Source organism: Oncorhynchus mykiss, chromosome 19 (genome assembly GCF_057628025.1).
Source record: "Oncorhynchus mykiss isolate SJ-2025 chromosome 19, ASM5762802v1, whole genome shotgun sequence".
Classification (NCBI taxonomy): Eukaryota; Metazoa; Chordata; class Actinopteri; order Salmoniformes; family Salmonidae; genus Oncorhynchus; species Oncorhynchus mykiss.
The window spans coordinates 64,678,846-64,700,777 of record NC_143040.1 but is presented as its reverse complement, the minus strand read 5'-3'; the positions used below and the strand labels follow the sequence as shown (position 1 = coordinate 64,700,777).

At 44.6% G+C, this 21,932-nt stretch overlaps 1 protein-coding gene across 2 annotated transcripts in view; it reads left to right on the top strand.

Moving 5' to 3' along the window:
* The window catches only part of LOC110498152 (leucine zipper protein 1), a 67,890-nt gene extending 46,672 nt beyond the window's left edge, over window positions 1-21,218 (top strand). For both annotated transcript variants that reach the window (XM_021574764.3, XM_036955120.2), the window contains exons 2-4: window positions 3,701-6,915; window positions 13,185-13,459; window positions 15,870-21,218. In XM_021574764.3, the coding sequence (XP_021430439.2) occupies window positions 3,934-6,915; window positions 13,185-13,418 (3,216 nt within the window). In that variant the 5' untranslated portion in view covers window positions 3,701-3,933 and the 3' untranslated portion in view covers window positions 13,419-13,459; window positions 15,870-21,218. The remainder of the gene's footprint in view (window positions 1-3,700; window positions 6,916-13,184; window positions 13,460-15,869) is intronic.
* Window positions 21,219-21,932: the final 714 nt, after the last annotated feature.

Here is a 21,932-nt window from a genome sequence, read left to right as displayed (position 1 = left end):
GTATGCTCAGTCAGATTATATGCAACGCAGGACACGCTAGATAATATCTAGTAATATCATCAACCATGTGAGGTTAACTAGTGATTTATGATTCATTGTTTTTCATAAGATAAGTTTAGTGCTAGCTAGCAACTTACCTTGGCTTACTGTGGAGTGCAACGAGAAAGAGGAAACCGGCTACTAGGGACAGCAGTGAACGCCGTTACCGTCAAGTAGACTTTGGTTTTTGCTGGGGGGGGTGCATGGGTGTAAGCGTCCGCCTCTGATTCCAAAGGTAGTATGTTCAAATACTACAATAGGCATTATAACAAAATCAACTTTCTATCTCACACCTTAACCCTTAACCATATTGGAGTTAACTCTGAATTTAAGGTTAGGCAGTAATGCCCAGGCATAACCTTAAACATCCAGAGTTAATGTCTGAACTTAAACACGTTGAAATTTGGAATAAATTTGACGTTTTGAGAAACATGGATGAACATCTAATTTTGATGTGAAACTGTGAGAGCTTGTAGTGGAGAGTCAGTGCAGATGGTCAGTCCAGTTCAAGTGTTCAGCAGTCTTGTAGATACCAACAGGCTCAGAGACCATTTCTGTCAGACCTCATGCTCCAATACCATCTGCCCGACCGGTAAGGGAGTGAACAAATAAATACCAAAATTTGGTCACACATATTTAGCAGATGTTATTGCGTGTGTAGCAAAATGTTCGCGGCTGGGTTGTGTAGGCTCCTTGATGATCTTGTATTGGTTGGAAAATGGCCCTAGTGATGCACTGGGCCATCTTCACCACCCGCTGAAGGGCCTTTTGGCAGTTGCACGGTGCCCCCTTCCCCCTAGCTCCCATGCCGCGGCCTTATTCATCTCAATGACAGTAATTAGAGTTAAAAAGGAGGTGAGATGATAAGTAATGTACTTCCCCTCCAGATTTTAGGAAATGGGGGGAGCCTAAGTGGGAGCTGAGTTAAGGTGACCTATTTTCAACTTTTTCCTCTGTTGTTCACGGTGCAGAGTACAGTAGAGAAGCAACGCAAGGTCTGGACATGTTTTTCTAGAAGGCTTGTGAGAATGGATGCACTTGTCGACACATTGACCGGAAAGGACTTCAAGTGGTGGGACCTCTGTCAATCAAACGCTCAGCACAGTAAAGATGCTCGTTCTGTCTGTCCCTCACAGGCTCACAGCCCTCTTGCTGCAATGCTTTCGTTGGTTCTGAGCAGACAAATTTGTGACAAATGTGCTCAGGAAAACGGGCATTTTTCATAATCGACAAACAAATTTAAATGGCATGGCATGTTCCTTTGTCTCACCACCACCTCCTTCCGAACCTGTTCTTGCCCAAACAACTCCACACCTGTGGCATTGTGCCATGATAATGAAGACACATTTTGTGATCATTCGAGCAACCATTCAGAATCCTTGGCATTTGGTACAGGTATCTAGAGAAGCCAACATATGAAAGGGTGCAGCTTCTCTCGTTCCTCGTGGGTACCCGGGGGTGTGCAGTCTTGTGGTTTCACATTGTGCCTGAGAGACTCATTCCTTTGCCTCTCCACTGGACTGGCATGATGCAGCTAATGAGGCCATGGCTTTGATAAGCGCAGGTATGTTGATTGCCTTGGCAGAGGTCGTCGTGCCAGAGTCGCTTAGCACGCACTGCTGGTTCTGAAGTCTTCCGTTGGCATGGTTGGCATGCGTGTCTAAGAGAGGAGGCAGGGACCGACCTGGCACCGCAATTGGGGTGCCAAGATGGGAGTCTGGCCCCTGGGGCCATTTGGACCAGGCCTGGACTGAGATCGGAGTACTTTCATCTGTCCTGACCCAATAGACTTTGAGAGATGCTCAAGAGGGAAGGGCATAAGTGAATACCAGACTTAACAGGCCTTGTTACATGAGAGAGTAAATCGTTTTATTTCTTAAGGTGTTTTGGCACAGGGACAGGCAGTTCTCGGAACCCTTGCTAATACGTTGTGCCTTATTTTCCATTTGAAAGCTAAAATATTTTTATAGACTCCCAACAATCCCTAAAAGATTACAAAACCACCAGACCTCATGAAAGAGGAGAATTAAACCTCTGTAGCGAAATGCTTTGATTTTAAAATGTGATGTGTTATGGAATAATCATTGCCATATTTACACTACGGGAATGTTGAACAAGCTGTTTAATGAAAGGTGGGCGGAGTGGTTGTGGAGCATTACACAAAATGGTCTCTGTTGAAATGGGCCTTTTTAAAAACGTTTTACAGTAGGCCAACATTCAAAAGACAGATGTAAGGATTCAAGTTAGGCTTAAGAGTGTGGGGTTATTGTAGTGTGAGGACTAGTTTGTTGGATAAATGGCATTCACGGGTCTTCGTCATTGACCTTGTGGGATTCACAAACTCAATCCCTCTAGTATTCATTTTCCTGTACTACCAAGTTCAGCCCTCTTATTTTGATGTATCACTTTCCTTCTCCTGGCTCCCTTACTGTTAGGAACAGCTGTGCTTTTAGAAAGGCTAATTGAATCGGGAGGAGGGGCGCAAAGGAAAGGTATGGATGTGGGTTCTGTGGGGTCGGTAAGGGATTGTGTGCGCAGATGACGTCTGCTCCTGGTTCGATATTCCCAGTGGGGGAGGAGAGAGATCGTTTTAGACAAGCACCTGAGTCATGCATTGGAGGAAAGCATCAACGATAAGATTTATAGAAGACGTGCTGCCTGACAAGCTGGTTCTTTGTGTTAATGTCTCGCATTAACATCATCAGAGAAGGTTACCATTACCAGGTGCCTGTTCAGTCCTCCAGGGGGTTAGCAGGTGGACAGTAGCTTTGTGTAGGTGGGGATTATTTCATATAAACAGTGCTGTTGTAAATGGTAATAGGTTGAGGACTAATGTCCCCATTTTATAGTTTGAACATCCAATAGAAAAGGATGCCTGCTGATATTCCTGGTCTGACTGTGAAATATGGACTGTGTTTATCTACGTTGTCCTAATCATGAGTGGTGTGTAGCAATGCCCTATGGCCGTTGCTGTCAGCAGAAACGCCAGGGAGAAATCCATGTTGGGACATTGGAGGCAGCAGGAGGGAGTAGTGTTCTTTTGAATTGCAGTTGGAGCATATTTTTAACTTCCATGGTCTGTCAGTTTGGTTGTTGTGATCTTGTTAATCTTCAGTCTAGGTTACTGTGTACATTTGACTATATGAGCACCTGCATGTGTGTACGTGCAGAATTACGTTGCTGCTCTTCTCACCCATCTGCTGGCCCTTTGCGTTACGGTGTGTATTTGCCTGGGCCCAGCTCTTCTCATGGTTTGTGTTGCAGTAATCAGGCGGAACTGTGAAATCAATTACAGGCAAACCAGCCCTCTCCCTGTCTCTCTTGCACTCCTTGTTTCTCTCTCTCCCTATTGCTCTTTCTAACCTCTCTCTCTCTCTCTCTCTCTCTCTCTCTCTCTCTCTCTCTCTCTCTCTCTGAGCTACACGCTTTCACCATACTCAGGCCTCTTTACATCTCAGCAAACTGGACTTAATTATGTTAGTGTGTAATGCCTGCTAATGAATGTGGGAAAATTAGGGAATTTCTTTTTACGTGTTGTTTCTCAAGTTACATTCAGTTTTGCTAATACTCTGAATCACTTCGATGACATTGGGGTCAGTGAGTAATAATTTGATACTGTGGTGAATTCTGTTATAACTCTGGTCCTTTTTTTCTCTTTCAGATGATCGACACCCATGTTAACCATCAAGCTGAGGGAAGTTGAAGGAATAAGACCCAACCAAAGGAAAAGGGAGAAGACATTGTGGGGAAAGGATTAAGGACTGGACACAACCCAACATCACAAGCTTGTGACATTTTAACCAGAGAAGGACTGCCATACAAATGTGGACCTCCCAAAAAGTGTTCAAATAATTTCCCCTTTGCATCAAGAGGACAACAACAATAATCTCTGCGATGTCTGAAAACAAAGACATAACGAGTCGCCACTTGCAGCACAAGCTGCAGAGCCTGGGACGACGGCTGGACGAGCTTGAGGAGGCTACCAACAAGCTCCAGAAATCAGAAGATGAGCTGCTCGATCTGCAGGACAAGATTATCCAGGCAGAGGGCAGCAACTCCTCCATGTTGGGCGATGTTGAGGGACTGCGCAAGCGCCTGCTAAAGATTGAAGGCAAGGACGAAGAGGTGTGCAAGGCAGAGGACCTCTGCCGTATGGTGCGGGAGAAACTGGAGGAGGAGGAGAGTTTGACCCAGGACCTCAAGTCTGAGATTGAGTGCCTGCAGAGGAGAATGGCTGAGCTGGAGAAGTTGGAAGAGGCCTTCAGCAAGAGCAAGTCGGACTGCAGCCAGCTGTGCCTCAGTCTCAACGAGGAGAAGAACCTGACCCGGAAGCTGTCCTCAGAGATGGAGGCCCTCAAGGACCGTGTGAAGGAAGTGGACACGTCAGAGGTAAGGCTGGACCGGGCAGAGATGTTCCTGGCAGGGGAGCTGGAGAAGCTCAAGGGCCTCACTCAGACTTTTTTGAGTGAGAGGAAGAGACTCCTGGAGAAGCAAAAGGAAGATGAGAAGCTTATACTAAAACTGACAGAAAAGCTGGAGCGTCAGAACAGGATTGACCCGGTAGATCCCAGACGAATTGAAGACGACCTTTCATCCGGCCTGACCGGCAAGCTGGGGCGCAAGAAGAGCCTGGATTACCTGAAACTGGGCGATGACTTTGGGCTAAGGAACAAGTCAGAGAATGAGAAGAACAGACTTGATGGCCAGGACGACAACAAAGTCAAGGAACTCACCCAGGAAGTGGAGAGGCTGAAGAACCGGCTGAAGCAGCTGGAGCTGGTGGAGGAGGATCTTAAGAACACAGAGTCCAAGAATGGAGAGCTGCAGGAGAAGTTCCAACAGGAGAGATCCCGTAGCCGAGCACTCAACGATCAGGTGGAGCAGCTTAGAATGCAGCTGTGTGGAGGCAGCAGTCATGGCAATGGAGGACCTAGCAGTCCAGCAAAGGTCCTTGAGAATGGCAAGGCAGAGAATGAGGAGATCAATGTCCGTGGTGGGTTCAGGCAGGTCAAGCCCAAGTATAGGCCTGCTGCAGAGCCAGCCACCCCCAAGTACAAGAGCAGAGAGCTGTCCCCGCAGCACAAGATGGAGACCAAGCTGAGGAACAAAGAACTGAGCAACTCTGAGGAAAGTTCTCCAAAGTCTGTCAGGGGGGCACTCAGTCCTGCACACAAGAGCAGGAGGACACCCAAGACTGGAACATCAACTGCCTCTGACAATGGAGTGAAAGAAATAGGCAGAGGGTTAGAGGAGAAAACAACAAGAGGAGCAGCCCATACTCCTGTCGGCACATCTTTGAGTGACCGCAAGAAGCTCTCTGTTCTTAGTCGCTACCCTCCAGCAGCTAATGACCAGAAGCCATGGAAGATATCTCAGAAACCAAGTGAGAGTGAAAGCAAAAAATGCCAAGTTGATACGTTTTCTAGATTGTATGTCGGTAGTGACAGTGAGTCGAACAATTCTGATGTGGTGCCTGAAAGCTCAAGCAAGAGCAACAGTGTCTCCCCACTTGAAAAGGATGCATTTGCGTCAGACCTGGAGTCTGTGGACCAGGTTCAAGAGGCTCTTCCAGTGTCAAACCTCTCCAAAGCCAATGGGTCGTACATTGCCTACAAGTCCCATGTGTCCCCAATGTTCAGTGATCATGGCTCTGAGGGCCACTCCTCGGCCTCTGAGACTGAATCACCTGGGTCCAGGCCCTCGGAACCAGAACCTGTACCTGAGGTGACTGCACTGAGTAGCAGAACCTCCACCACTCCCAAGTGCTCCAGATACTCTCGCATACAGGACTCCCAGTCAGAGGGCTCCTCCACCAGGAGCTCGATTGACGAAGAGCAGCACAGGCTGTTGGTGGCAGAAGGAGAATCCCTGGAGCCCACTCACACCCCATCAGGTATAGAGCTCCGCAGGGTCTGCAGCCCACGGGAAGCCCTGAGGTCAAAGGCAGTCATCAAGCCAGCCATCGTGGAAATTGACAGGAAGGAAGTCATGATATCCGGTGGGGCAGAGCCCTTGACCTCCTCCAATGGCAAGCCCAAAATTTCCACAAAACCAGTCCTGACCAGTAGCATCACTATCTACCCCAACGATCCCAACTCTTCCAGGACCAGCAGCCGTAGCAGTAGTGTATCCAGTGAGCCACCAGTCAAGGAACGCCACACGTCCACCAGCAACATCGTCATCGGCCCCAGTGAGCACAGGGGAAGTATCTCCATCCCCTATGAGATCTCCATCCCCAAGAGAGAGATCACACCCTGGCCGTCCATGGATGGCCCTGACGAATCAGGGGTGCTAGGGATGGCCTGTGCAGAGACACACCTACTCCCCCGAAGCAACTTCAGCCTCCAGTCACCGGAGACCACCTCCGACTTCAACAACGACACAGAGTCGGGTTTCGAGAGCAGCAGTAGCAGCACTACCACCGTCACCAGCTGGAGGAGCCAACACCATGGCCACCACACCTCCCAGGACGACAGCCTCCCAGAGATGAGAAACGTGACAGTGCGAAGCACCTGGAAGAACAGGGGGGCGGCATCTGTGGACGAGCCTGGCCGGGGGGCCAGGATGTACGGGATGGGTTCTGAGGACGAGGCAGAGTCGGCCACCACGTGGAGGGCTTACCGCGCCACCACCATTCTGGACACGGAGGAGACGGTAAACGCCACAAGGGCTGCTACATCACGGACAGCCAAGCCTTCCCCAGCAGAGCTGTATATGCGCAGGATCAACAACAGTGTGGTGACCACCAGGGAAATCGCAGAGCCAGTGTGCCGGAGCAAAAGCTCCCTGTCGCCCACTGACGGAGGTCTGCGGATGAGTATCCCCCACGAGCCTGTCAGCTCTCAGAAGCTTGTTCCCTGGCGGACACAACCCATGGTGAGGACAACTTCTGTACTCTTTACAAACCTGTTTTTAAGAAAACTAGTGTTCTTATACTTCCACCATTTGCTTACAATAGCTCTTGAGCCTGTTGCATATCTGGTCATTGAGTCTAGGCAAGGAAATGTTCAGAAATATTTGTCTCTATTTATATGATTAGAATGTCTTTGCAGTGATGCTCAACATATATTTTCATAAGGTTTATGTTGGATGTCTAAGCTTGGTCTTGACACATTACATCTGGAACTTTGACACGAGGACAGAGCATTTGTAAGCCTCAAACAAGTTTGTTGTTGTTATTTCTAAGGAGTAAGAGGGGGATGTTTCCTCTGTTTTTACTGGAACTAAATCTCTGAACATGTTGGGCACCAAACATGTCTTGGCTCTGAGTGCATACCTACATTTAAAAGTACTCTCTTTACTTGTACTTTGCCAATGGCAATACAGCATATACATGTGTGCTTACATAGCTAATCTTTGGAAAATATACTCCAGAAAACACCAACTGTAGCTTTCTGGTGTGTCCACTTTGAATGAGTGTTCAGATGCAATTTTTTTCACTGACGCCAGGCCTGAACCTTTAAGCTTAGCACAGCAGTTATCTGAACCTGATTCCTCATGCCGAAGTAAGCACAAAGAGAAAAGGGTAGGACAAAAAAAGAGAGGGAGCATGAAAATGAAAAGACCTAAACGGGAAAAAGGTTAGAAAAAAACTCAAGGGAAGGAAATAGCTTGCTTGTATTTTTTGCGCCTGATCTTACCAACTGTGCCCTGCCAAGCTGTGCCCTGCCAAGCTGTGCCCTGCCAAGCTGTGCCCTGCCAAGCTGTGCCCTGTCCTATTCCTGACATAATTGAAGATGAGCATTGTTCAAAGGCTCACCTCCATGTAGCTCGACTCCGTTTGACTCCATTTCCCACAACACACTGCAGACGACTGTTTTTCAAAGATTTCTTCATTGGAATTCAATTAAGTCTCTGGTGTCAGATTTTCAGATTAAAATTTTAAGCATGACTTGTAGTCTGGTTGATTTATGTGTGAGATGTGTGTCAGCTGTTTTGACAAAGATGCTTGGTCATTAATCTGTCTGACACCTCTTTTATTAAAGCACAGATGAGATTGTTCAAACTAACTGGTAGACAGTGAGTCAGTCTGACATGTACTGGGACAGCGAGATAAGAATGTATTTGACGTGAAGAAAAATATACATTCTTATGTGAATTTTGAGAATGCAGAAAAGTGGAAGATTTAATCCTATTGCTGATTCTAAAAAAAATATATATTTTTTTAAATCAATGTGAATGTACCATGCTGAGTACCATGCTGAGTACCATGCTGAGTACCATGCTGAGTACCATGCATACGTGAGTCTACCCATCAATGGTTAGCTCTGTCCACACTTCACACTCCCCCCACTACATAGAATAATAAGCTTTTAGTTTCACACACAGTTGAAATGCATGTCTAGAACTGTCTGAATACTCTCGAGGCAAAAGGGCCTCATCATTCCTCTCTTATCCACAGCCACTTAGTGGGGAGATTTACAACTCTAGACGCGTTAAAGATTATACAGGGCATCAAATAGATGAGGTAAAAATGCCTCACAGCAAAATGTCCAATAGTGTGCTGTTTGTCAAGTGGCTACGCTAACACTAGCAATCCTAGAGAACTGGCTACAATAACATCTCAATTTGTCACGCAGACAAACTAGCCTAGTGGATGGGAATCTAGTGTTTTCCTGCAGATAAACTGGACATAACCAGAGATGAAGATTGATGTTGCCAGTCACAACCCCCATGCCCCTCACCCCTATCATCCATCAGCCACATTCATATTCATCTTCCTTGGTGCATATCCTATGAAGGGGGGAAAAATCAAGCTTATTGATGAAGTTGTCATTGAAATCGTCTTTCTGGGCTGTTTTGTGTCATTCTTAACTGCTTCATAAACTGAACTTGAGTTAGTAGGAGTTATCTAATACAAGCCATAAGCAGGATTGTGTATATCTGATGGGTCTTCACACAACAGTGATGCTTGTTGTTGTCGTAGCCACTGAACTGTACTTTTCTGGGGTCCAGCTTATTAGGAGGGGATTAGGGGTTGCAAGTGACCTGCCTGGTCAGGGGTCAAGAGGGTCAGGATTCCCTGTTTTAACAAATCTGCAGATGGGCCATTGTCACTCTGGGGTTATCTGGTTGGCCGCTGGGGTTCGGTTTGATAGTGTGCAACACACCCAGCTCCACTCAGTCAGAACAAACAAAGAGGGCTCCAGCCCCAAGCCCTCCACCAAGCCTTTCATCTCCAGCCAAGCGAGCCATTAAAAAAATAACATGACGGCAACATGGCACTTAGATCTATAATTACAGTCATTCTGCCTTATAAAGCCCCTCCCCCTCCTAACCATCATTATAAACTGTGTGGTTGGAGCCCTGAATGGCTAAATCTGTCGTATGTCAGCCCGTATACCCCAGTATGACAAAACATATTTTTTGTACTGCTCCAATTACGTTGGTAACCAGTTTATAATGGCAATTAGGATCCTCGGGGGGGGGTTGTGATATATGGCTTATATACCACGGCTAAGGGCTGTTCTGAGGTACGACGCATCGCAGAGCATCACTACAGACCCCCTGGTTCAGTGGTCTAAGACAATGCATCTCAGTGCTAGAGGCGTCACTACAGACCCTGGTTCAGTGGTCTAAGACACTGCATCTCAGTGCTAGAGGCGTCACTACAGACACCCTGGTTCAGTGGTCTAAGACACTGCATCTCAGTGCTAGAGGCGTCACTACAGACACCCTGGTTCGAATCCAGGCTGTATCACAACCGGCCGTTAGTGAGAGTCCCATAGGGCAGTGCACAATTACCCCAGCGTCGTCCTGGTTTGGCCGGAGTAGGCCATCAGTGTAAATAAGAATTTGTTCCTAACTGACTTGTCTAGTTAAATATTGGTTAAATAAATAAAATAAAATAAAAAAGGACATATGGTGATAAATTACAGAAAAAGGTTCAAATAGACAGTCCAAGGTTTAGCAGAGAACGCCTCCGATATCACAATTAAGTCTCCGCCTCTCCAAGATGTCTCTCCAAGATGTCCATAGTTCCTTATTGCTTAAATATCCTTCATTATATCATCTTGACGCCTAACCTTTCTGATGAACGGCCTAATTTGTTTTGCTTTCTGTGTGTGTTTCAGTCACTCATTGTTGCCTTGCCCTTGGCACCCTCCTGCAGGCAATGGGATTAGAAGTAAACCGAGCTTATTTCCAAGAGGTTTCTCTGTGAACTTCACTACAGGCAGTCGTCCTCTCATTCCAGTTGTGTATTTCCTATTCGTTAGTAAAGGGCTCGAGGCATCAATACCACATTATTGTCAAATGGTAGTGCTTTTACAGTTTTACAGAGCTCTGCTGTTTGAGTTTATTTTCGTGTTTACAGGGACAGTGCACATTTAATCAACGTATCAATAAAAATGCTGGTTTGCCATATCAATCAGTGTTTGACAACAACAGTGTATGGCAGGTCTGCCTATCATGAAGCCTCTATCTCCCGTCATTGATCAGCCAAAGTTTTTGCACCCACATAATTATAGAAATTGAATTTGACTCCTTAACCTCTGTCTGTTATTACCCTAATTAAGTTAGCCAGGCTAGCTACACAAAATCAATAGTTACTTCAGAGAAGACACAGCACTTGATGTCCTTGGGTACCTAGGATGACTTTCTATCAGTAAATAGCTTATTGATTGGCTATTCATCCCATATAACAGGAGTACTCCAGCACTATTTATGGCGGTCCGGTCACACACATTTCCTAGGTGGTAAAAGTCCGGATGGATATGGTCATTTATCAGTGTAGTAATACATCCCCACCTGTTCACAATACTCTTGTTGGCAGAGAGAACATTTTGCTGTTATAAAGCAAATTTCCTGCAATTCTACACATTTTTCATAGGGTTTTAACGGTCCTTTCCCTGCAAATCTACAAAATGTTCCATGTCTTGTGTGTTTATGATTTCATGGGTGGTAGCCCGACTGAGTTCCCAACCATTTTTATTTTTGGTAGTTGGGACTTGCGGCCCGTTTGGATCCAGTTCTGGGTCCAGATCTGGACCGCTGTCCGCCAGTTGAGTATGGAGGTCATATAGAATTTATATGATTGTCATTTGTTTGACCCCCTCATTGTAGAGGGACATCTCTTCATCCATTGAAATGTCAGTCATGACCACAGTATAGCATCAGATTATAATGGTCTCTGTGGTTTTAATGTTGACTGGCTGCACACAGCCTCACTAACCCTCCATTCTTACCTTCAGGTACAGCACAGAACATCAGTGTTGTTTTTTCAGCCCATTGTAAAACTTAGAAACCTCAGATGGGTATGTGAATGGGCTGTGAACTTATGGTTGGCTGTGGGACCATTGGTCGATCTGGCTGATCGAGATACAAAAACATCCTTTGTGCAAGTCAGTCAAACCCAGTGGCAACAAAGTGAAACGCAGGGCCCTTGTGGTCATTCTGGTTGGTTTTCGACCCCGACTTTAACCTAAAAGCCTGGAAAAACAATCTGTACTGGAGTTGAACTTGGAAGATTCCACGGACAAGAGCTGGTAGGTGGTTAAAACGTCAGACGGAGGAGATGCCAATGGCCTGTAAGAAAGGTTTTGAGGAATGGTTTCCACAAGGTATGTTAGAGCTATTAAATTCTTTCCTGGACAAGGCGCTCAAAAACATTCATGTTAATAACCAGCTTGAATTAAGGCTTCTCTGAAACATATTACCTTGGGTGCAATGAGCATTGTCTCCTTGTAGCCGAGCTTTGGCTCAGTTCGCTTTTAACAGGGAACAAAAGTCATGGACTTAAAAAAAACAACCAAGACATAATTCATGTCGAAACAGTGGTTGTTCTGCAAGGCATGTAACAGTCCAGTTGTGTTGTCCTCGAAGGTAAACTATTTATATGATGGTTGGCCTTTTGATTCTGTGCTGTATTTTAAGACAAACATGTTGTCATGAGAGACTACTTCCTAAAGGGTTGAGTGAATTTGAGGCTTTGTCAAGTCTGTTTTAACTCAAGAAAACCAATGTACTATTTTCCGTAACACATACGGGATTAGCAAAGATTTGCACAAGGAGAAACTTTTTCACTTAATCTCAAAACAAAAAGTGGGTCTGGATTTGATGTATTGTTTTTAAAAAAAACATTTTTTTTACTTTCTATAAAATACCAGTCCCCAATCATAAGATATTTGAGTGAAGCGTGAACAAAGCAGGTTTGTGAGGGCTTCAGCACTTGGCGTTCCTAGGACATTTCCTCTGCTCATGTGGCAGATCAAATTGCCTAACAACGTTTCAAATGTGACATTCATCCAGCAGAAATATTTTCTGAAATTAAGATTTAGTAATGTCCCTAGTACCTCACACAGAGGGAATGAACTTGGAGAATGTTCCTTCTGGTATTTTTGCACACATTGCTTGTTTAGGTCACTGAACTGGAAGACTAGACGTTAGTATAGGTCCACCCAACCCGGAAACTTTTTCATACACTTTTGTTAGAATAAGCAGTCATGTCAACTATCCGCATCCACAGGAAAAATGTCAAGATGGCTCAGAAAATAATGCTGTGGTTTGGTTTACATTTGGTGTTCCATTATACATTTGGTGTTTATGAAGCCTAATTTACATACGATTACACTCGAAGTACAGCGGGACCCAACTGTCCGGTGGTAATGCTATAACAATGCAGAATGTACTCTGGTCATTTCCTCCCTTTGAGGTAAATAGAACAGGAAGTTGCCATGTTTGGCCTGCCCTGCCAGTTTGGCAGCCCCTCGCGTTGTAGCGGGCTTCCTGTCTGCCTGCCCGTCGTCTCTGGGAAATGCAGAGCGGCCATTAAGGGTAATTGGCAACGTTCTGCAGCGGCAGGAAGGATGGGATTCCAGCCAACTGTTACTAGTTTCAGTACTGCAGTCTTTTTAAATGGAAATCATAGGCCTTCGCTTTCAGACTGTCATCTATATATTTACTGTCATCTATCACTTTCCTAGAACAATGTCATTTGAGGTTGCGTGAAAGTACGCAAGTAGGTTTTATAGGGGGCTCATTTGCTAGTTGAGCCCCATGTAAATGATATCACTGAGGTAACTTGTTTTTTCTCCCCATGTTTAGAGGCCATATCCACAGTCGCCTTGGCTTGCTAAGATTTCCCTTCCCACAGGCTGTTAAGTTAATTATCTCTCTAAGTGTTGTTTCTGTTTCGCTGTGACTAGGCTGCTGACGACACGGACCCCAACCCTGGGTCGTGGAGGACGAGGACGGCGCCCGGTGACCTAGATCCCTATGAGAGCGAGAGGAGCTCCAGGACAGATGTAGGGTCCAGCAGAGGGATGAGGACCACAGCTTCCAGACCAGCGCTCTTGTCCAATAGGGGTCATGCTGGCTTGGCGGAGGGAAGGACCGGGCGCGGCAATCAACAGTGGAGCAATCGTCAGACCGACGACTAAACCGGCCAACCATCTTAGTCTCTCTGCTTCATAATATCCAGGTAGGATATGTCAAAGCAAAGTCCCAGGAACCTGCTGTCTGGCCTAGCATTGCTTATTGATAAGAGTATGTTTAATGTCTGATGAGGTTGATATATATTGTCTGATAAAGTTTATATAGTAGGGGTGTAATGATACATGTACTCGTCCCAAACCGTTCTGTATGGGGAGCTCGGTTCGGTCTGCACTGTGAACCCGACTGACTGAATGAATGAGATAGATAGATATATATAGATTTATATATATCTATATCTATATATATCTCCGCAAAAAAAAAAATCCCTTTTTCAGGACCCTGTTTTTCAAAGATAATTTGTAAAAATCAAATAACTTCACAGATCTTCATTGTAAAGGGTTTAAACACTAATGAATGAAACATAAACAATTAATGAACATGCACCTGTGGAACAGTTAAGACACTAACAGCTTACAGATAGATGGTAGGCAATTAAGGTCACAGTTATGAAAAGTTGGGACACTAAAGAGGCCTTTTTACTGACTCTGAAAAACACCAAAAGAAAGATGCCCAGGGTCCCTGCTCATCTGCGTGAATGTGCCTTAGGCATGTTGCAAGGAGGCACGAGAACTGCAGATGTGGCCAGGGCAATAAATTGCAATATCCGTACTGTGAGACGCCTAAGACTGTGCTACAGACAGACAGGACGGACAGCTGATCGTTCTCGCAGTGGCAGACTGTGTAACAATACATCCGAACATCACACCTGCGGCACATGTTCAGCATGGCAACAACAACTGCCCGAGGTACACCAGGAACGCACAATCCCTCTATCAGTGCTCAGACGGTCCGCAATGGGCTAAGAGAGGCTGGACTGAGGGCTTGTAGGCTTGTTGTAAGGCAAGTCCTCACCAGACATCACCGGCAAGAACGTCGCCTATGGGCACAAACCCACCGTCGCAGGACTGGCAAAAAGTGCTCTTCACTGACGAATCGCGGTTTTGTCTCACCAGGGGTGAGGGTCGGATTCGTGTTTATCGTCGACGGAATGAGCGTTACACCGAGGCCTGTATTCTGGAGCGGGAACGAGGTGGAGGGTCCGTCATGATGGACAGAGAGTATGTCTCCACTGCTCAACCAGAATAGCCTATGCAGCTGCCAACACCTCAGACACGTTGACACATTTACGTCGACTGGAGCAAGATGTAAACGCACAAAAAAAAAACTCCAAATAAATTACAAGAGCTATAGGTATGTTTATAGTCGCGGATATGCGTCCATTCTCAGTGGTTGAGAATAGGGTGTTTCAACAGCTAGTGAAAGTGCTCGGGACACGTTACGAACTTCACCCTCGGCACCCATTTCAGCAAACAGGTAGTACGCGCTCTATATAAGCAAGCTAAATCAGCTGAAGTTGTCAGTGAATTGACCAGCGCACCCTGTGTAGCGCTTACTACAGATGGATGGACTTCCAGGGTTGCAGACAGCCCATCACATTACCCTGGAGCACGAAATGAGAAGTATCTTGCTAAAGATGCCTCCTTTATGAGAGTCAGTGCACATATTGTTCTCTTTGTAAGGAAACATAATAGCATAGACATATAAAATGTCTGAACCATGTTCACATGTTGATTTCACATGTATATTGAACTTTATTTTAGCGAGTAATCGTGTTTTTCCATTTAAAATAATACCAAGTGTTGGTACTCCTGTCGGTGCTCTCATCGGGCATTATATAACTCATGATCATATTTGGAGGTAGAAATACCAACACTTTGGATTTTCTTAAATAAACTCAAACTAACTACAGTGACTGTTGGCATTTCATTTTCCTGCTCTACCGAAACTGAACCGTAACCCCAAAACCGCAATAAGTACAGAACCACGACCCCAAAACCACAAAATGTACCGAGCCGTGTGTGTGGTTATTGCTGTATAGTGTTTAAACTGACTAGACAACAGGAAGGGTTATCTTCTCATCTCACTGAAGCTCTGTAATAACCCTTCATGTTGTAATAGTCATGGCTATTACAGAGCTTCAGTGAGATGAGATGATCCTTCCTGTTGTCTCGTCAGTTGATGGCCATGACTATTACAACAGGAAGGATCATCTTCTCATCTCACTGAAGCTCTGTAATAGCCATGACTACTACAACAGGAAGGGTCATCTTCTCATCTCACTGAAGCTCTGTAATAGCCATGACTATTACAACAGGAAGGGTCATCTTCTCATCTCACTGAAGCTCTGTAATAGCCATGACTACTACTGTATTTCTATGGTGGGAATCTTTTTAGAACTCGGCCAGAGGATAAAAATATGATTCCAGACTGAGCCACTGGACTGCTTGACTGCACTCGTTACTTTAATCAAAGGATGTGCTAGTTTAATTACTCCTACTCTAATGATGTCAGCCAGCCCTCTCTGAGTGTACGACTTGTGCTCTCTTTTCTTCCAGAGCTCTCCATCTCCCCCCAAACTGCACAACAAGGAGGAATGTACTGCGTCCCACTTCTCTAATCCCCCCCCCCCCCCCCCCCCCCCAGCAACAGCAGTCGCAGGCAAGTTCCTGCCAAGTCCCTGTCCAGCAACAACCCATGCGTCTGAGTCTATAAACAAGATGGCCACCTGTAAAACCTTCCACCATAACGTCCATGTATAAACCCTGGATGACTAACTGGGTGCTGTATCGAAGCCACCGCGCAGCCATCTTGATTTTTTGAAGCTATGGAAATGCATTTATTAATGTCTACATACGTTTTTGACATTCTATTACAGACACCTTTGGCAATACTTTTAAAATATATTATGTGAGCTAAACATAAAAATAAAAAACGTGATGAAAAAATATCCCTTTAAGTATTTTTTGTAGAGTACTAATGTTTACTCTCCCCACTACAACAACAAAATACTTAAATACATGTAATTTTGACCTTAAAACATTGCATTGAAATACTCTAGAATACATTCCTATGGAGGGCTGCTCATTCTAGGGAGTGCCAATATGGCCGACCGGTGGTTTCAAAGCCTCTCAGTGGTTTATACAGAGTGTCAGCAATCCAGGGTTTATATACTTCATTGATCTGCACAGACCACTTCAGTTGTATTATAATATGCCCATATACAGTGTCGCGAGGGAGTGGTCCTCACCACCGCTTCTTCTCCTACCTGATGTATTATAATGTATTGCTCCGACTTGACAAGGGAGAGACGCTCACTCGGGTGACTGGGTCTAGAGGTGTGTGTGTGTGGGGGGGCGAGAGAAGAGGGGAGTGACACAGGAAGGAAGGATTTGTTGTCTTTCAGAATGGACCGTTACAAGACCTCACTTTGGAACTTCTAAGCGGCGCTCCCCCAAGCTGCACCAAGATGTGACCAAAAACAAGGAGCGAATACTTCAATTTTTTTTTTTTTTAAATGTCCTCTGATCTCAGAAATGTGTATGTTTTTTTGCTTAATTTGGTGAGCTTTTGACCATGTGTTTGCTGCATACTGACAACCATAGCAGTTTTTGCAAGGTTTATTTTGCACATTGTACACATACACCTATATCTATTTTTAACCTACAAACATGACTATCGTCCCAGAGAATGCATAATGTGGGCCTAAAAGAGGGTTGACTGTAGGGCTTTGGGGAAGTTTGCATGTTTCAACATAATGTATAAGAGGAGCATTTTGGAGTCCATGTGCCTCCAGTTTCCCAGCATGTTGTCTGCTTCAAGGGCAACAAAGACAAGGACCCTGTCATAGACACGTTCTTTATTTTCTTATAGGCTGCAAACTCAATATCCTCTTCAACATCTGTCCCTATGCAATAAGGAAGATAATAGCCAAGTACTTTGGTCAACAACCTTCAAATTGTGCTTCATTTGGTTCCTCAGTAATTCGCTCCATGTTGCTCTCCACCGTCTCTTCCCCCTGCTCAACTGGACTTTAGAATGTGTCTATTGTGACACACAGCAGAAAGGAAGGTCCACCCCCTTTTGTCTGCACTCAATGAATGATGGATTGTACTTATTTAAGCTTGGGGGACATGCATTTGTCATCTGGAACAGGACTGCTATTCCTATGGTGCTCTGCTTCAGCGCACTTTCCTCCAACTGTAACTGATGCCCTGGATCTAGCAGTAAAATGTGCTGTGCTGCTGTGAACAGCCAATCAGACATAAAAATTCTCCAATCACCAAAAGGAACAATCAGTCCAGATACACGCGACTGTGTTTGCGGTGCGATTCGTCTCAACTTCTCCCTGTTTCTGTAGAAGTGTATTTTGTTGTAATATTTAAACTGGACTTTTCATTGTTGGATTAGGGAGGTTTCTCTGTCACTCTGGACAGAAACAGAGATCACTGGGTTGCCATAGAAACACAAGTAGTCTGGCAGGTGGTGAGACCTGATGTACTCATACAGGCAATACTTTGTAAACTCTGAACTACAAACTCTGGTAGGAAGTTTCCCCTTGATACTGGTCAGTCATTGTCATTCAGCATTGCCTGTGTAGTAGCAGCCGACCAGCCGTTTCACTGTTAGCTTTCATATTTATTTGTTATTTACCACAAAATGCATATACCTATTTTTGTCATTGTGAATGTTGCAATTTGGTGATGGGGACCTACCATTTACAGTCCTTTAGATTTCATAGTGTATTGATTATGGGAAATGGAAGAAGTCAATTACACACAAAGAATGCAAATATAATCACCCCTAACCCCGAAATCACCACGTTGTATTCCTCTAACCTTGTGGAAATGTGAGGTGCAATTCCCCTCCTGCTGGCTACACATTACTAAGCTGTTGAGCCTAGGCTGTGTGAATTACTCCCTAGTATTTCCATCAAGGTTGGGCTAAAGATTGTGTGGACAAGTATAATGAATGCAGTCATTACACATTTGCAAAGATTTTCACCTTTGTAGAGAATATTTTATAGAAGACCATTGTGGTTTCAATTGAAGAAAAATCTACTGAGGAGTAAAATACCCCCAATCTTTTGAATTGAATCATTTTTTGTTTTCCCCCCAAAAATCTTCAAAGGACCCATTAAAATAATGTTCGCTGCCCAAGATGTTCTCATCTTTCTATTTGCCGGTCAGAAGTGCTCCAGCTCGGCATCATAAAGCATTAGTGTTGCCATGTGGCCCCTTACACGGCTACTGGCCCATCCTGTGAACATGTGTTCAGTGCAAACACACACACCACTTGATGTTGTTCAGAAGCCCGGTGCTGATGTGCCAAGGGCTACGTGATGACTTGTCCATTTCAGAAGGCTTCTGTTGTTGACCAGTCCTCGGTTACCAGGATGACAACTGTCAGAAGGCCACTCGTTCCAAATCTGTATTTCCGACCTCATCCCTTCTTTCCTGCAGTGGTTCCAGTTTCCCTCCTTCCTCCCTCCTCCTTCCCCTTCCTCCTTCCCCCTCTTCCTTCCCCTCCAAGAATGCCTTGATTCTTAACGACCGTGATAAGTATTGCTAGGTCTGAGAGCCGTTTTACAGTCTGCCAAAGCTTGCCGGCAGACACTGATATACAGCCCCCGGGTAGCCGAAAGGTCAAACGTCAAGGCTGGAGCTAATCGCGTCTTTCCCTTGGACTTTGGGGGTTATACTGTGAGGAAAGCAAAACGATTTGGCAGCGGCCAGCACTAACCCGAAATGGAGGCAGTTGATGAGTGCCAGTCAGAACTGGCTTGCGCCGATGTGTAAACCAAAATCCACGTGCTGGTTGTCCATCATAGCCAAAGGGTTTATGTGTGATGCTCATATAAAAGTGTCTGTGCAGACTCTTGTTGCGATTCACTCACTGGGGACAGTTTGATAGGCTGCAGTAGGCTGGAGTTCACTAGCCAATCTTAACGAGATGCTGATTTCAGAGGCCCGTGTCAAAGTTGAGCCCAGGAACATCACAGGCTGTCATTCCCATTAGACCTACATCACCATGGGTCGGCTATCATCATATTTCATTGATCCTATGATGCAAGGCCAGCACCCCTGTCTGCTCATATAATCAAGAGTGATCGCTGCTGTAGGGAGATTGACTTTCTCCGATCATACCTAATCTGACAGAGGGAGACTAGGTTTAGACAGGAAAAACCTCAGCCAACTTTTTAGATGAGAACTAAACTCTTAACATTCCTCATTATGTAACTTCTGGTGTATAAACATCTGTTATTTACGAGCCATTGTTTTTTTCCTCTCTTACAAGGTAGCGTAGAATGTAGTTAGTTAGTGGAGCGGGACCAGAGAGCAGAAATGGCTCTTTGGAGTGACTTGCCATTCGTTCTGTAAGGCCTCTTTTGTAAGGCGAGGGTTCGTGGTGTCTTTGGACATCAGAAACGGTAATCTGCACTTAACCAGCACTTAAATTAAGACTCTACATAATTAAGACTCTTTATAATTAAGACTCTACATAATTAAGACTCTACATAATTAAGACCCTACATAATTAAGACTCTACATAATTAAGACCCTACATAATTAAGACCCTACATAATTAAGACATTGCATTTGCGTTTATCCCTGAGAATTGTATTCCACTCTTTGATTTATTTTCTTCGCTGAATGTATGGTCATCAAAGATGATATATATTAAATGTGTGTTTCTGCACCGGCCAAATTGAAAAAGTTGCTTGGAGCAATTGTGAAACAACTTGTCTGATAATGTGAGGAGTTGTGGATTGTCACGTTTATTGTACAGATTATTATAAAGTCCTTTTCTTTTTCTTCTTTTACAATTGATTTCCTGAGCACTTTGTGTGTCTCTGCCTTCTAAAACTGTGCCATAATCATTCCATAGTATGTCCAGTTTACAGTCTGAGACAGCGCCAGTGTTTTCCAAGATGGAGACCCTGTCTCTTCAACTATTTCTGCTGAAATAAGGGGAAATATTACATTTGAGGGTTTTCTTTTGTTTTCAACTCATGTATTTTTTTGTTTCAGTTTTGTAAAACAAAAGATGTCTTATTTTGGAAGCTGTATCGGATAGATTTTATTTAAGAAAATCTTGTAATTTTGTAAAGTGGGCCTTATTGAAATATATGTAGGATTTTGTTGTTGCTAGATATGCATCTTTCTCATTAATGCACTCCTGGAGAGTACTTCCTGTTTTTTGTTTTTTTTTAAATGTGAGAGATGTCATGATCTCGAGCTATGAGATGGCAAGCCAACAGAGACTTGTCATAGTCTCTGTCGATTTGAGAGTAATGTACGTTTTATCAAGAGCGTGTCTGCTCTGTCCACGCAGTCTGAAGTCATTCTCCATGTGGCGTCCTGTTATTAGTGGTTCAGGAATCAGTCATTCTAACAGGTTCTCTGTTTTCTCTCTCATGCATTCAGGGTTTATTCATCTTGTGTGCTGTATGTAAGTGCTGCCAAAGAAAGAGATGTTCAGGCCTCGAGACACACACACCTACACACACTCCAACATGAACAACTGGATATTCTCCACACACACCTACTCACACTCCCACATAGACACACAGAGGAATTTCGTCCTGTACGATCAAGTTGGATATCGTGTATTTTATATTGCAGTGTGTTAAGAAATGACTCTTAAGCGGCTGGAGGGAACCTATGGTCATATCAAAGAGAGAAACATTTCTTATGAAATCAGATCAACAGGGTTATTGTGGATGTCGCTGCTCTGAGCATCAGAGATAAACGGCAAACTGTGCGGGATGCTTTTTCTGTCCTTGGATAATATACGTTAGTGCATGTTTAATCTTACCGCATTCTGCATGTAGGTCTCTCTCGAAGCTGCCAACTGTACAGTGGATTATGTATTCCAATAAAATAAACTACCTGTTTGTAACCATGTTTTTGTGTCTCTTGACTATACTTTGTGTTATGGGAAAGTGGAAAACCCAACCAACTCATTTTAGTTTAACGATTTGACAGCACCTGTGTGTGTGTGAGCAACACTTCCATTGCTTTATACCACCTGCACTTGGCTTGTCTAGAGAGAGGCGTTTGACTGTGTGCAAGATAAGCAAACTAGCAGATAAATTAGGCAAATACATCAGGTGATGGTAAAACTTGTGGAATGCCTAGTCAGCACACGCCTCTCTGTTAAACAGCTCCACCAGGTAGTGAGAAGGCTAAGCTTGTTCCCTGACAGTCTTACGGCCAGCAGGTCTAGTATAAGGGTTATAGAGTTGTTCTGGAGACTTGGATTAGTAACAGCAGTTGCCCAAATGAAGGGTTGGCCCAGTTCACACAGTGCATTTGATAGCATGCATATTTGTGATTAGCATGTTGTGATAGCATGCATATTTTTTACGAGTTTGTCTAAAAATTATTTTAAAACGGTTGTGAAGACACCCAGCACATCATAGGTACAAACTGAGTGTGAATTATCCCATTAATTGAATTCTGGAAATGTGCTACATGGCTTTAGTTTAGGTCACAATGCAGAAAAGGTTTGGGGAACCACTGTGGAGGTTGAATCAGATCATAATCACCAGGCCATCTGCTGGATAGGGACTTCACTGTGAACCACTGAGCATGGTACACAGGTCCCATCTGGAGTGG